We start from the raw sequence: 14829 nt of genomic DNA on the forward strand, positions 1-14829 counted from the left end.
GCTTGATCTATTTTATGCATAATTTCTCATCAGCAGGCTGGACAAGCTGCTGTATGGATGCTAACCACCCTTCGTGATAAGGTAGAGATAGAGACACTGCCAATTTGCTACCAGTGAAATAGAAATTTTTAACCCTCAGCTGCCGGGGATACGTTGTTCCTATTATTAACATTTCCTCTTTTGGGATAGTAATGCTTTGCTAAAGGCGTTGGAGTTGGAGCAACAAATGTCTCAGTTCCCGTGCGGATGATGTACAAGCCCGGAATGTTCGATCCCCGCAAGTTTGAAATCATCCGACGTCACTTCTCTTACTCTTACTAGATTCTGTTGAGCTTCTAGGATATCAAATCAATATTCAAATTTGATTATCGCGTAAGTAGGAGTGCACAGGTTAATCTCAATTTATCGTCTCGCGAGATTTGTTGTGCTTTGTGGTAAAACGAATCTAGGAATTTCATATAGTCGTTACTTGATATCTAAAGATGGATCATTCACAACATACGAGTCACACGAGCTCAGATGAAAATGAGATGGACTTCCTATACGACTTCGGAGAGGCGGCGCCTTGCAGGACAAATGTACGTTGTAGGATCATTTGTCGCGCGCGCACACCTAACTTATTATATAGATGCTGTTCACGTGGGATTCAAAAGATCTATGCATAGTATTTGATTGGTGGCATATCCGCAGTGGTTTTGGATTTCTGGTCTCACTCCTTGCCGTGCTCTTGTTATCCCTAGGATACGAGTACGTGCGTGCAATTAATGGTGCTGTGGGTATGTATTGCTCCGACCTCCGATCACCTGGCAAGGGTAAGACGGCTAATATAGTCTTAACATAGATTCGGATGCAGAGACACTACCTGGACCTTCCGGAATGAAGAGGGATGAACGGACGACCTATAGCCGGAGACCACAATCGAGGATTCTTCGTGCCGCTTTTTACGCGCTTCAAGTCATGTACTCTTTTTTCTTGATGTAAGCATGCATCAATTCTCTCAGTCATATTGCAGAATTTGTAACTGACAACGTATTCATAGGCTTGTTTTTATGACATACAACGTAAAGCTCTTGGTATAATATTTCATCAGAATGTCCACTAACTCGTCTAGGGTTGGGTAATGCTAGCTGTAGTTGGGGGTGCCTTCACGGGCCATCTTCTCCGGTCGTCTAGATTTGGCAAATCGTCGCGGGGTATGTTCTGCCATTAAGTGAACGTTGTGGGTCTTCGGTTGCCGGTCATAGGTTTTTTAAAATGCCTATGTCAAATACCAACCATGGAAAGATTCTATGAGAAATTGGGCTACCGGTCACGTATATTTTAGGATTTTTTGTGAGACTTTGGGCATATGAGAATTTGTTCAGTGGAAACCCATTGGTCCAGTATTATTTTGGTAGATGTAAATTGTAGAGTAAGTGATGGTGGCTCAATAGTCTCTGCCAGCAAGCGTGTCAGTCACATTTGCATTGAAGCCAGCAGTTAGTTGCCTGAGCAACGCGAATGTGTATGGCTTGCCACATGCTGTTCGCTCCACCGCTCTCCAGCCACACAACTTTGAACAACGCCGCCGCAGAACTCGCGCGAACTGAAAACTCTCCTTTTCGTTGTCGGCCACGATTGATCGTTCCACCAAGCACCGCAACCGTCGCGATATATTAAAATATTTGGGTCCCGTTTGGAATTCGAACTCTGGAAAGACAACTTTTGTTCCGCCGGAGAATTGGGATCGCGCTGGCAGTGAGTTGAAATTATCGCGCGGGCTATTCGGAGCGAAAGCAAGATGCGTTCGTCCGCATTAGCACGGCTTGCAACTGGCGCAATAATCTATTCGACTGCGGCGGTAGCTGTCGGTATTGAATCGATTACCTTGCCCGATGTAGATCTATCAGCTGTCGGCCAAATTGGCCTTGTTGGGGACTTTCGCGGGGTGTCGCTCTATCAGTATGCAGGACAACAAGGATTGTCAACAGAATACGCGTCGTCAACAGATTCTCTTCTTGTCGATCTACCATCAAATTTTTTTTTGGATATTGACGAATCAGACGGTATTATCAATTCGATGTGTGTGTTGGGCGAGAGCATCTACTTCGGAGGCAACTTCACTCGTATTGGCGACTCGGAGATGCAGTCTGTTGCCCGAATAAACTTCAGTACTGGAGATGTCCACGACCTTGATGGAGGTGTATTAGGAAATGTTAATGTCGCTTATTGTGACTTCGGCAACAGCCTTGTTTATTTTGGGGGGTCATTTACCAACAATGTTGCGATATGGAACGCTTCAAGTGAGTCATGGGAGACAGTGCCCTTCGGCGGACTTCACGGAGGTCCAGTTAATGCCATTGTTGAAAGAAATGGAAATCTTGTACTTGGTGGTAAATTTAGTGGCCTCGGCAACTCCTCGAGCACGAGTTACATCTCGGCTGACGGCGAATCGCGCCTGCAGCTTGTCAATTTGAAAACAGCAAATATTTCCGCCCAAGGTTCAACTTCCAACAGCTCCTACAGTAATCCGAAATCAGTCGTATGCACCAACAATATATCCGCAGCTGATAGCACTTGGTTACTCGAAGATGGTCGCGCTGGAGTCTGGACGGCCAATTTCGCGTACGGCTTCCAGCCGACTCGGTTACGGATAAGGAATGCCGACGCCGACGGCCGTGGAACAAAAACCTTTAGACTTGTTGCACATCCCATCAATGGAATTATGAATCTTACCTACACGGATCCTGATACGGGTGACAAAGCTTACTGTGATGCGTTTTGTCCTCTACAAAACATTACAGTAGCTGAATATCAGACTTTCGAATTTGTGAATGTTATAGGAATGGACTCGTTCAGCCTTTACCTACTGGATTACTACGGTGACGGTGCTGGACTCTCTGACGTGCAAGTATACCAGGAACGTGAGTAGCATCAGTTGTTTTAAATAGTTGACATACAGGCTGATGGCGAATTAGAGATTGTATCATATGCCATTGACGCATATAATGAGCCTGCGTCATGCAGCGTCAATAACTCACAAATAAGTACCTCAAAATCAAATGGTGATTGGGAAATTACAACTGTGTCAGGAACCTCATATCTGAGCGCTACGAACGTTTCGGGCTCGTATTTGAACAGTACATTTGTCGCGTTCTATCCCGATATCTCTATCGCTGGAAATTATACTGTTTTGATCTATACGCCTGGGTGTCTCGCCGACTCTTCATGTTCGTCGAGAGGCCAAGTGAATGTTACTGTTAGACACAGATTCAACGGGGCCACATCGGAGACTGTCTTGTATCAGACTAATGACTTCGACAAGTATGATATCATTTATGAGGGGTATGTGGAAGCTATTGATGAGTCGTTTCGCCCGGTCGTCACTTTAGCACCTGTGAATTCTCAGGCCGGTAATATTACTGTTGCAGCACAAAAAGTACAGTTTATTCTTACTTCAACCTCCGGGGGCCTCAACGGCCTGTTCGAGTACGATTCAACCAACTTCACGACTCTATCTGGCTCAAAGAACGCCAAAATATACGACACCACTGTTAACATCGCCGGATTGTCACTTGATGACGAGGCTGAAATTACTGGCCTTGTAGTTGCGGATTCGAGTTTGTATATCGCGGGAAATTTTACTGGACAAGGTTCAATCCACAACTTTCTAATTCTTGCCAGCGACGGTACCATTTCTGCTGCGCAAGGTGGCCTCAACGGTAGTGTCGCTGCCATGCTTCTCAGTGACGACGGGAAGTCAATCATTGTCGGTGGGGACTTCGGCGCCTCTGCCAACGAATCATCATCCGCATTTGGACTCTCGCATGTGGCACGGTACGAAATACAGAACGCAACATGGACTGGACTAGATAACGGTCTAAATGGCCCAGTTGATGACATTGTGCGCGTTTCTCTGAATTTATCTGGTAACATTTATTCAACACTCATGTTCACCGGAGATTTCTCCAAGATTTTGGCCGATGGAGACGAAGAAGCCATATCGAGAGCTGGGTTTGCGCTATGGATAGAAAGTGACAATGCTTGGGCGTATCGAACTGCATACGAGCTTCCATTTATTAGCGGCTCAATCTCAGCATCTGTTGAGATTGAGAATGGAACCTATGTCTTGGCGGGTAGTCTGTCATCGCAGTCTCTCGTCACGTCTAGTGGGGCATTGCTTTCATCAGGTCTAGATCTAAGTGGCATGCCTTTTGACTTCACAAACAGTGATGACACACTTGCAAAGCGATCATTATTGTTACCTGTCGACAAGAATTCCCCGTCCGGTGTCCTTTATTCTGGAGCTTTCTATAGAAACGGTAGCACAGGATATTCAGCGGTCGGCGGCCAGTTCACTATAGATACGCAGTCAACGTCATACCAGAATTTTGTTGTATTCAACGATACTAATGTCGCTGGCGGATTCTTGTCCTCCGACCTTTCCGAATCAACTGCCGTGCTGGCTCTCTATAACTATGAAAATGCCAGTCTCATTATCGGCGGTGATTTCTCGGGTACGATTGGTGAGAATGACGTAAAAGGCGTTATAGTTTGGGATCTTAGCACTCAAACGTTTGCATCAAAACAGCCGCCGCCATTAGGGGGGAACAGAGTCCAAGTGAATTCCATCGTACCTCGGCCTTCAACGAGTAGTATCATTGTCGCTGGAACGTTCTCGACTGCCGGTAACATAACTTGCAACGGTCTTTGCATTTATGACCTTGACACGCAATCATGGAGCTCGGTTACTGGCGGAATATCAGGAGATATTTCTTCAGTTCGTTTTATAAACTCCGAGAAGGCAATTGTCAGTGGGAATATGACCACTGGTGACTTTACAACATGTTATATGGCACAGTATGATTTCGGGTCGTCGTCATGGAGCACATTAGGATCTCAGTTGTCGGAGCTGCCGGGTCCGGTGAATGTATTCATAAGCACAAGCGACAGTGTTTCAAACGCGCTGGTCACCGGCGTATACACAGGAAATGGGAGTACATATCTGATGGCATATTCGTCGGATTCCTGGTTGTCGTTAGGTAATAACCTACTAGAAGGTACTGTCATTTATGATCTCGAAATTCTAGATCTTATCAGCTCCGCTCCTCGGAACTCGTCAATTATTCCTAACGACAGTATCTTGTTGGTCGTAGGGGACCTCAAATTCGCAGAGTATGGCAATGTCTCGGCAGCTTTCTTTGATGGAGACAGCTGGACACCTTTCGTGTATTCAGTGAAGGAAGATAATAGCCCTGGTGTTATGTATTCGTTGTTCACGGAACTTGCTGAGTCCGTTCCTTCAGTTTACGCTGCTGCACATGGTATGATACATATGCTTTCATTCTTTGGGGTTTTTAAAGTGCTGACTAGAAGAACAGAGAAGCACCTCAAAGCCGGCTACGTGGTACTCATTGCATTAGCAATCTCGTTGGCTATCATGTTCATTATAATTGGCACAGGTCTAATAGTTGCCTACTGGCGGCGGCGATCGGAGGGATATGAGCCGTTCCCTTCAAAATTATCCGACGAGCAAATTGCACAGACATTACTGCCAGCCGCACTCTTTGGGGATATGCCTTCGGGACCTTCGAAACAATGAAGCTACTTAAAGCTTGTGTTTGGAGATTAGTGTGGGTGATATGTGAATTCTACGTCATCAAAGTTTGGGATGGAGTTATGCTTGTATATGGTCTATGTTACTTGGGTATTTGGTCTTGGCATTGTTTTGTTGGGTCGCCTTAATGTTTAGTAGTTATGTTATTAATTTATTGGTCGGTCGCCTGATAAATGTTGCCAATATCAGAGAATACGTTCATACTTTGTTCAGGTCACCTAATAATACACTAACAATATGTAACGCGAGTTTGACTCGTATTCCGGCGGCAAAGAAAAAAATTCGTAAACATAAATCACGTAAGATACAAGTAGAATTACAGCAATGCCTTTATTAAACCCATTGACAATATCTCTGGCTTATCCATCCATTTCCACGTCACTGTCAGAATCTCCTATTACCTCTTCATCGGACGCGTCGGCGTTAATGAACGCCAATCTTGTACCATTTCTGTAAGTCTGCCACACGCCCAATGCCGAGTACTCAGCGATACATTCCTGAAGCTGATCGTCAGTGAAGCCTTTCCCCAGGACGCGGTCTCTAATTGTCTGTATAGGCCATCTAGAAATAAATCGTTCACCATCGCTGTTAGCCAGATCGCGAATGATTTTATAGATCTTGGAGGCAGAGGTCGAATCCAGCTGCTCGGCGTCAACGCTCTTATCATACAGAGACGCCTTCGAAGCCTCCATGAGTCGCAAGGCTTCATCAACGTCACCGAAGATAACTTTGTCGTCAAACCTGAGCCGAGCCAAGGCCTGAGCCATACGAAGGACCGCGAGAAGTGTACGAGGGGTAGTGTGGGAGAATTGTCTGCCGCTATCGTAAGCAAACTTAACTACAAAAGTCTCCAGGACAAAGGCAACATACCTTTTCGAACCCTCATCGCGTTTCTGCTGTTGTCTCATTTGAACATAAGCACCAACGATATAGTCAGAGACCTCCTTGGGCACAACTGGGCGTTTTTCACGAGCCCTAGAAATGTATTCTCGAATCATGCTTGGATCTAGCGGCTCAAAATCCATTTCTGGGTGCTTGCTGTGCATGTGAACATAAGCGACGTGGCTTGCTAGTCTCTCATCTGAGTCCCGCTCAGGCGTGTCAAGGATCAAGAATAAAATATCGAAGCGGGATAACAGAGCGGCGGGAAGATTGATGTTTTCAACTGGAGAGATGCGAGGGTTGTAACGCCCATACAGAGGATTCGCTGCCGCAAGAATAGACGTTCGAGCATTGAGAGTTGTGTTAATGCCGGCCTTACTGATACTGATAGTTTGCTGCTCCATAACTTCGTGGATAGCGGTTCGATCGGTGTCATCCATCTTGTCGAACTCATCTATGCAGCAAATGCCGTTATCAGCTAGGACAAGCGCACCACCTTCAAGAACCATCTCATCAGTGACTGGATCCCGCATGACGGCAGCAGTTAAACCGACACCAGAACTTCCACGACCCGTAGTGTAAACACCGCGAGGAGCGACTTTGGTAATGTACTTCAGTAACTGAGACTTCGCAACACCAGGATCTCCCATAAGGCAAACGTTGATATCGCCACGGATCTTCATACCGTCACCCATTTCCTTTGTGACTCCACCGATCAATAGCAATAGCAATGCCTTTTTAACATCCTCGTGCCCATAAATCTCGGGAGCGATTGACTTTGCCAGCTTGTCGTAAACATTCCCCTGCCGTCGCAATTCCTCAATCTTGAAGGTCATCTCTGCGTTTCGTTCCATTGCATCATACTGCTTCTTATGCTGGTACACATACTGAGCCTCAAGGTACGTATCAGTAAGCAAGCCAGCTCTGAGAGCTTTGAAACCTGTGTAAGGCATCGGCAGAAAAATACCTGCGATGTCAACCACGTCACCGGGTGACACAGCGCGCACGACTTCGCCAGTCAAGTGAATAGTAAGAGTTCGAGGAATATGTCCAATTGGAACTTGATCTGCCATCTCCTGAATTTTGACGTCCTGGAAAGGCAGGAACTTAGAGGCGCGAGTCGCCATGAATAACTGCCCCTTTGACTCATTCTTTCTGCAGGTGTCCGACGGGCACTGAGTAATCGGCGTAAACTGCCGACTCTTGACTTCCTGGAAAACTTCGGAACCGCATTTGTCGCATGTGTAAGCATTGACTGCGAGTGCTGGCTTGACATCCGAAACTCTGGTAACAATTCCGCGAACAGAGATGAGTTTTCCGAGGTGAGCTCCACGAACATCTCGCACAGCCAGCGAAATAGGGTCTGGCCGGAATCTGTTGTGTGGAGGCTTGAAGTATAGACAGTATCGCCGAGTAAGCTGTGGTGGGAACAAATCTTTTTCAGCGTCGGCGCCAGCTTCCTGCAGGCGAGCTTCATTTCGTATGCGACGCTGGTTCATAATAACGTCCAGGACATCATCCTTATAGTTTATATCAATCGTAGCCTCAGGCATGATGGCATCAATACACGAAGAAAAGACTTCCAAGTATCTGTGAGTATTTTCAAGTATAATGTCGACAACATCGGAACGTGTGTTCTCAAAATTGTCTATGTCATCAAGTTCGATGAGAATCGTCGACTGCTTCCTATCTGCGACTTTCTGCAGAATATTCATGTATTTTCCTTTGTTGGGGTCATTGTATATGGCCTCTCCCTCGTTCATGTTCATGTCATATTCGTCCAGTTGCTCATTGCTCTTGAAGTTCTGTAAAAAGTAGGTGATTCTCTCTTGGGGATGTGTTAGTGACGGATACTAACTATCAGGAAGACATTTTCTCAATACCTTGTATATCGTTGTAGTCAACATTAACGGTAATTGACCGAAGGGATGCCATTTTCCTGTTATACCGAATTGTGGTTGTGGTGTGGAGCCGATGTTGGTTGAGAAGAAAGCGGGATAAGGGTCCAGGATATCATTAAGGGGGTGCGACGCGTTAGCGACGCGTCAAACGCGTCGAGAAATCCATTGACTGATTTAATTGACTGCTGTTGTAACGTCGCATTTAAGTTGTAAGCGTGTACAGTCGGGACGACCAAGTGCAGGGGTAAAGGGTTAGGCGCGCTGGCGAAAACTCCATGAGTGTCACCACTCATTCGGGAACAAGCTCGTAGACGGTATTTGGGACAAATTAGATTCGGTGACCTGCCGCGGTTCAAATTGCTTTAGGTAGCCCCGCGCCTGCGCCCCGCGATGAGCCGATAGCCAGTGACGTCGACACGGCCCTGAACAGCCGAAACTGCAATTGGAAGCGTCGCTTACGGCCAATATATGATAATGAGGGCAAATCATCCGAACTGAAAAGATCTAGAATTTCAGTAGAATGTCGTCGCACTCTGCTATTGTTGCATTTGCGTCTCTACGCTCATCGCTGGTGAACCTTCCCCCATCAATAACAGCGCTCTTAGGGAATTCACATGTGGTATGTCTCGCTCATCTGACCAGAGCGCAGGTCTTAGATATGGATGTGCTAACTATGGACATTAGCCGGTCCAAAATGTAATTGTAGAGATCGCAACGGCCGGCAAGAACGGTAGCAATGCAGCAGTATATGCAGGTTGGACTGGATTTTCGTCGATGAAGCATGACTTCAAATCGGGCTCAAACTTCGTCGAGGTTGATCCTCTGTTTGCGAAGAGCATTAATATTTCTGAAGGCGCAAAGGTACGGCTTACTATTTTTGCTGACAAGACCGGCACTCGCTGATCAGAGCCAGGTATCACTTAATTTTCACGTCAGTCCGCCAGAAGCGCAAACAATTTTCCTGGAACCAGTTACTCCTGGTGACTGGAACACAGTTGAGCTTCATGCTCAATTCCTCGAGATGAACATGCTTGCACAGATCCGCGCAGTGTCGTTCAAGCAGCCACTAACGATCTATCTATCTTCGACGGCCACTGCGTCACTTCTATTGTCCAAGATTGAGCCACCTTTAAAAGAAGGGATTAGTTTCGCTAAGATCTCAGCTAATGCGGAAGTCATTGTTGCACCAAAAGTAACGAAGCCTGCTGCTTCAGCTAACGGTACTCCATCGAAGAAAAAGAGTGTCGCAGGGAGCTTGAGAAAGATGCAAGATCCATCGCCAAATTATGCGTTGCTGAGGGCAGTCACATTGCCACATTCCTATTTTGATGATGAGATAGGTTTCGAGTTTGAGAACTCGCGGGATAATCGAAACCTGGCAATTTATGTCGATTCAGAAGCGGTGTACTCAGTAGTCAAGACTTCACAGCACGCGATGGTGAGTGTAGTCAATCCTCCGTTGCTTAAAAAGCCAGGACCGGTGCAGATTCCGACTCCAGAAGGTCAAGCGCCAGAAGAAGAGCAACGGCAACCAGCTACCAAGATCGGGGTGGACGTCGTATTGTCTGATGCGATCCCTGCCGGATATGTAGGGTTGTCGCCTCGGCTTGGTGTCGCTCTTGGTGTTCCCAATGCTATTTCTACAATTGTAAGGATTGAGCAAGCGCCTAAGCCACTGTCAAGATTGCCTAGGAAATTATTCATCGTTCCGTTTGCCGATGCGACTAAGAGCGATCGTAATCAGATTAAATTTGGGGGTCGCACCGAAGATGGCGTCAGCAGCAAAGAACTACAGGGACTACTGGAGCATATGGGAGTGTTGAGCTCTCCGATTACCAACAATCTAAGGCTTCCAAAGGTTCCGAGCACTGCTCTCAACTTTGGCGGCATGATTGAATTCGAACAAGCTGACGGATGGATGCTACCGCCAACATCCAACATCACGTTCGAGCTAAAACAGGAAATAGCATCAGATATTGATGTCGGAGCTCTTGAAGAACCTACAGAGAATCTAAATTTATGTGGAGTGTCAGATAGCTTACGCAGGATTTCGAAAGCAGTACGTCGCGGTTCTGGTATTCTACTTACTGGCTCGAGTGGATCCGGAAAAAGTGCTATCCTGGAGCGGATACGATATGGACTGAATGAAGACCTGATCTGTATGATACTTGCGTATAAATTGCTTTGTGTGGGTGTACTCGGTTGCTGACCATATCCAGACACCTTTCGGGTCTCGTGCTCTGACTTCGCAGAGGAGCGCATACCGGTCATAAAGGATGCTATACAAAAATGGTTTGCTGAAGCGTCATGGTATTCACCTAGTGTTGTTATCTTTGAGGACCTAGATAAACTTATCCCGGAAGAAGTGGAGGTAGGTAATTGGCACAACCCAAACTAAACAGCGCTAATGGGTATAGCATATGGACTCTACAAGGACACGACAGCTTGCTGAAGTATTCATCCAATCGGCGAAGGCTACACTTGACTTGCGAAGCGCATCATTACTCGCTACAGCCAGTTACAAGGAAGGTGTACATAGCTTCCTTGTCACCAGCCATATATTCGACGAGTGGGTACACTTGAAAGCTCCAGATAAATCTATTCGGAAAGAGATTATCGTTGAAGCATTGCGTCGTCATGGATTGTCCGATGTAGCGGATATAGATGTCTTGGAAATTGCTGATAACACGGAGGGCTTTTTGCCAGGTGATATCATGACTCTGAGTGAACGTGCGAAGCACGAAGCTTTGATCAGGAAATTGGACAATGGTGGGAAGGACGACATGACGCTTCAACAACAAGACTTTGATCTCGCACTGAAAGATTTTGTGCCTGCCAGTTTGCGAGGCGTTAATTTGCAAAAGTCCACGGTGACTTGGAATGACATAGGAGGTATATCCGTTGTGGATGGATTCCAAAACCTCCATTCACATTGCTAACATGCTTTATTTCAGGTCTCAAAGAAATTAAACGAGTCCTTCTTGAAACTCTGGAATGGCCGACCAAATACGCACCCATATTCGCAAACTGTCCACTCCGGCTTCGGTCGGGGCTACTACTATACGGTTATCCTGGCTGCGGCAAGACAATTCTCGCGTCGGCAGTTGCGCACGAATGTGGGCTGAATTTCATATCAATCAAAGGTCCAGAGATTCTAAACAAATACATCGGTGCCAGTGAAAAATCAGTGCGGGATTTGTTTGAACGTGCACAAGCAGCGAAGCCATGCGTTCTCTTTTTCGACGAATTTGATTCCATCGCGCCAAAACGGTAAGTCGAACATGTACGTCGTATTCTACCACAGTTACTAAAGTGTTGTGGAAATGTAGTGGTCATGATAGCACGGGAGTTACAGACAGGGTAGTGAACCAAATGCTAACCCAGATGGACGGCGCCGAAGGTCTTGACGGCGTTTACGTCCTCGCAGCAACGAGCCGTCCCGATCTAATTGACTCTGCGCTCCTGCGCCCAGGACGAATTGATAAAACTCTATTGTGCGATATGCCGTCCTACGAGGACAGAGTTGATATCATAAGAGCGCTGTCCAGCAAAGTCGAATTGGCGGAAGACATCGCGTTGGAGGATATCGCTGGTGAGACGGATGGGTTTTCCGGAGCTGACTTGCAGGCGCTGATGTATAATGCGCATTTGGAGGCAATTCACGAGATTGTGGACGAGAAACATAGTGGCAGTGAAGCGACGGGGGCATCGGTTAAAGATAAAGGCGGCAAATTAGAGTATTTCCAAGTGCTGTTGGATTTTGACCGCAACCTGATCGATGGAACAAAAGAGGTTACTAAGGATGCATTTGCGTCGTATAATGTACGTGGTTGCTGTCTTCTTTAACGTATGATTTCGACTAACGGAACTAAAGCTTGATTCGCTTCTCCGCAAAATGTCTGCGCCAAAGCGTGCAGGGGCAGCAGACTCGACATCACACCAACCCGTGAACAAAAATATCACTATTCGACCTCATCACATGGCGAAATCACTCGCAAGCACGAAACCTAGTATATCGGTTAAAGAACGGGAAAGGCTTGCCGCCATTTATCATGAATTCATATCTGGAAGGAGCGGCGAGATGCCGTCGGGCACGGCGAGCACCGATGTCGGCGGCCGCGCGACGCTGATGTAGCGAAGCATTTCTTTTATGTTTGTAAATATACACTGTCTCAATGCTAATCTGGCGTTTATGTTTGTCTGTTTATTAAAATATTAAAACGTGGAAGCTAGGATACGTCGCTGTATGTACCCACAATAAAAACAGCAAACAACATAATGCTCGCAAATATGCACACAATATACACAAAACCATCCTCGCAGAAAAAAACCGCAAATTAAGAGATATAATACATGCACGATCTCGTTGTTGTCGTGGCACCACCGACTAGACCTATTTCTGGTCACAGACAACTGCAAATTGCCTAATAATCGTATCGTCCGAGTGCCACGCATGACGATATGAGTATAGTATAGTTAAGTTGTAAAGTGCAATAGTGTCAAAAAGACGGAGTTTTCAATTTCGGGTGTCCAGCTCGAAAACTTTAGATACGTCGGGCGTCAAATCGGTTCCCTCGGTTGCAGACGCAGACAACACAGCCGAAAGCTCTGAAGCATCGGTGTCGCGCGATATTCGCGGTTCTAGGACCTCCTCGTCGTCGATCGCGTTGACTGCTACAGATCCGTTTGCAGTGTCAGACGCCGACAGGAGAGTAGTATCCTCCGAGTCGACTTCGCCCGTCGGTTGCTTTGCCGCTTGCGGGGAGATCTGTTTGAGGACATCTAGCATCTTCGAGCGGGTGGCTTCGAGAAGCTCGTCGAGGTCTTCGGACGCGAAACCTTCAGTTGAGACAGGATCGAGGACTTGGATGTCGATGTTTCCCGCTTGGAGGATGCGCTTACGGAAGCTGAACACGTTCGAGTAGTTAGAGATCACGACGGGGATGATTGGGAAGCCTGACTGCAGGGCGAGATGGAATGCTCCCCGCTTGAAGGATAGCATGTCCGGCTCTGTGAAATACGATCGTGTGCCTTCCTGTAATCAGGTCAGTATAGTTATCGACGCAATTAAGCAAGAATATGGCGTACGGGGAAGATAAAGACACATTGATTGTTTGTCTTCATGGTATTGATGGCACCATCGAGAGCCTTGATTGCCTTTCCTCTGTTCTGGCGATCAATGAATACAGTGCCACTAATCATCACTATGGCGAACTGTTAGTGCGACTAATCAAAGGACCCGAGACTGCGACGCTACATACTGAACCATCCCAAAAATGGGACATACTTCAAACTGCTCTTCGCAGTCACACTGCAGTACTTGGGAAATATCTAAAGCTCCCGTCAGCCTCGATTGCCCTGCCGGAATCGTCCGCAGCACTCACCCGGCCTAATAAAAGAACATCCAATTCAGTCTGATGGTTTGCAATGATAACAGCCGGTCTCGTATTTTTCAGAATCTCTTCGTTCTTGATATTGATCTTGAGTCCGATAATAGGGCACGTCAGCGTACTAAACGCCCGACCGGCAGTCCACTGACTCAAGCCCTTCTTGCCGATCAGTGACAGGACAATAGACGCAAAAAAACCATACGAGGCACATGTGCACATGCTCAGAAAACATAGCATGAATTTCCCGTAAAATTGTAGTGGTCTGTAGATGAGGCCGAGGATGTTCAAACTCATCGTGAATGCGATTACGATACCAAGACCTGAGAGGAGCACGTCACTAGCGGCCATGCCAACTCTGCCCGAATGAGATTAAGTGGAAAGGATGGTAGTATAGACCACTAACGAGACTCTTGGAATCAAAGCAGACGGTGCAGGCTTGGGATGACGACCGGGTGGAGCTGTGCTGGCCGCTTGATCTGCCAAATTGGATATTTATGCTGAAAACCAAATCAGCAAAACATGAAAATTGATACCGAATATCACACACTAGTAGATTTTCCAACTCCATAAACCATGGATAAGGACGATGAGGACAGTCACACGGATCAGGTCGCCGGTGCGACTTATCCTGTGCATCCCCACACTTGTCGACCCCGCTCCCATCAGCCAAAAGGGACTTACCAATACTTCCACTTCTTTCCAGAAATATCTCAGAACCAGAAACAAATAATGATAACTCCTAGTATATTTATTGGTTTGCAGTTTAGGCGTAGCCGTGGCAGATAATCACGACAGCACGCAGCGGGATTCTTGGAACGATTTAATGTTGGGACGACTACCGATTCCCCGAACGTCTGAACAAGCAGCGGGTAACGAGCGCTTCATTTGTTCTTACCCGCCCTAAAGTCTTGCCAACATTCGTCCCCGACAATGTGTTGTGACTGCCTGTAGATGCGCTTTACGAACTACGAGACTGACCTGGCACTTTTTCTTCTACTGAATTTGCACCTTTGGGTCGACAGATTTAGGTCCGGCAAAACTGTGGCCCGGCGCGTTGCGC

At 46.7% G+C, this 14829-nt stretch overlaps 5 protein-coding genes across 5 annotated transcripts; 3 read left to right on the top strand and 2 right to left on the bottom strand.

Annotated features, from left to right (window-relative positions):
• Window positions 1-482: 482 nt before the first annotated feature.
• Window positions 483-1210, top strand: POJ06DRAFT_270649 (Ctr copper transporter family-domain-containing protein; the record flags this gene model as incomplete). The annotated part of the gene is made up of 5 exons (XM_056189447.1): window positions 483-578; window positions 629-776; window positions 842-977; window positions 1040-1061; window positions 1112-1210. The coding sequence occupies 5 exons, from the start codon at window positions 483-485 to the stop codon at window positions 1208-1210; spliced, it is 501 nt and encodes a 166-aa protein (XP_056041285.1).
• A 369-nt stretch (window positions 1211-1579) lies between these two features.
• Window positions 1580-5800, top strand: POJ06DRAFT_23198 (cortical protein marker for cell polarity-domain-containing protein). The gene is made up of 3 exons (XM_056185784.1): window positions 1580-2903; window positions 2958-5303; window positions 5361-5800. Exons 1-3 carry the CDS (start codon window positions 1781-1783, stop codon window positions 5579-5581), a joined length of 3690 nt encoding a protein of 1229 aa, XP_056041286.1. The 5' UTR covers window positions 1580-1780; the 3' UTR covers window positions 5582-5800.
• On the bottom strand, window positions 5769-8541 carry POJ06DRAFT_260243 (MCM2/3/5 family-domain-containing protein). The gene is made up of 3 exons (XM_056188462.1): window positions 8362-8541; window positions 6467-8306; window positions 5769-6409 (listed from the first exon to the last, which is right to left on the bottom strand). The coding sequence occupies exons 1-3, from the start codon at window positions 8411-8413 to the stop codon at window positions 5956-5958; spliced, it is 2346 nt and encodes a 781-aa protein (XP_056041287.1). The 5' UTR covers window positions 8414-8541; the 3' UTR covers window positions 5769-5955.
• A 247-nt stretch (window positions 8542-8788) lies between these two features.
• On the top strand, window positions 8789-12569 carry POJ06DRAFT_260245 (P-loop containing nucleoside triphosphate hydrolase protein). The gene is made up of 8 exons (XM_056188463.1): window positions 8789-8998; window positions 9064-9240; window positions 9293-10538; window positions 10599-10750; window positions 10797-11271; window positions 11334-11649; window positions 11709-12201; window positions 12254-12569. The coding sequence occupies exons 1-8, from the start codon at window positions 8900-8902 to the stop codon at window positions 12512-12514; spliced, it is 3219 nt and encodes a 1072-aa protein (XP_056041288.1). The 5' UTR covers window positions 8789-8899; the 3' UTR covers window positions 12515-12569.
• On the bottom strand, window positions 12570-14574 carry POJ06DRAFT_260251 (uncharacterized protein). Its single transcript, XM_056188464.1, has 4 exons — window positions 13764-14574; window positions 13641-13710; window positions 13468-13583; window positions 12570-13414 (listed from the first exon to the last, which is right to left on the bottom strand). Exons 1-4 carry the CDS (start codon window positions 14115-14117, stop codon window positions 12896-12898), a joined length of 1059 nt encoding a protein of 352 aa, XP_056041289.1. The 5' UTR covers window positions 14118-14574; the 3' UTR covers window positions 12570-12895.
• Window positions 14575-14829: the final 255 nt, after the last annotated feature.

This window comes from Lipomyces tetrasporus, assembly GCF_029532465.1.
Source record: "Lipomyces tetrasporus strain NRRL Y-64009 chromosome Unknown POJ06scaffold_10, whole genome shotgun sequence".
NCBI lineage: Eukaryota > Fungi > Ascomycota > Lipomycetes > Lipomycetales > Lipomycetaceae > Lipomyces > Lipomyces tetrasporus.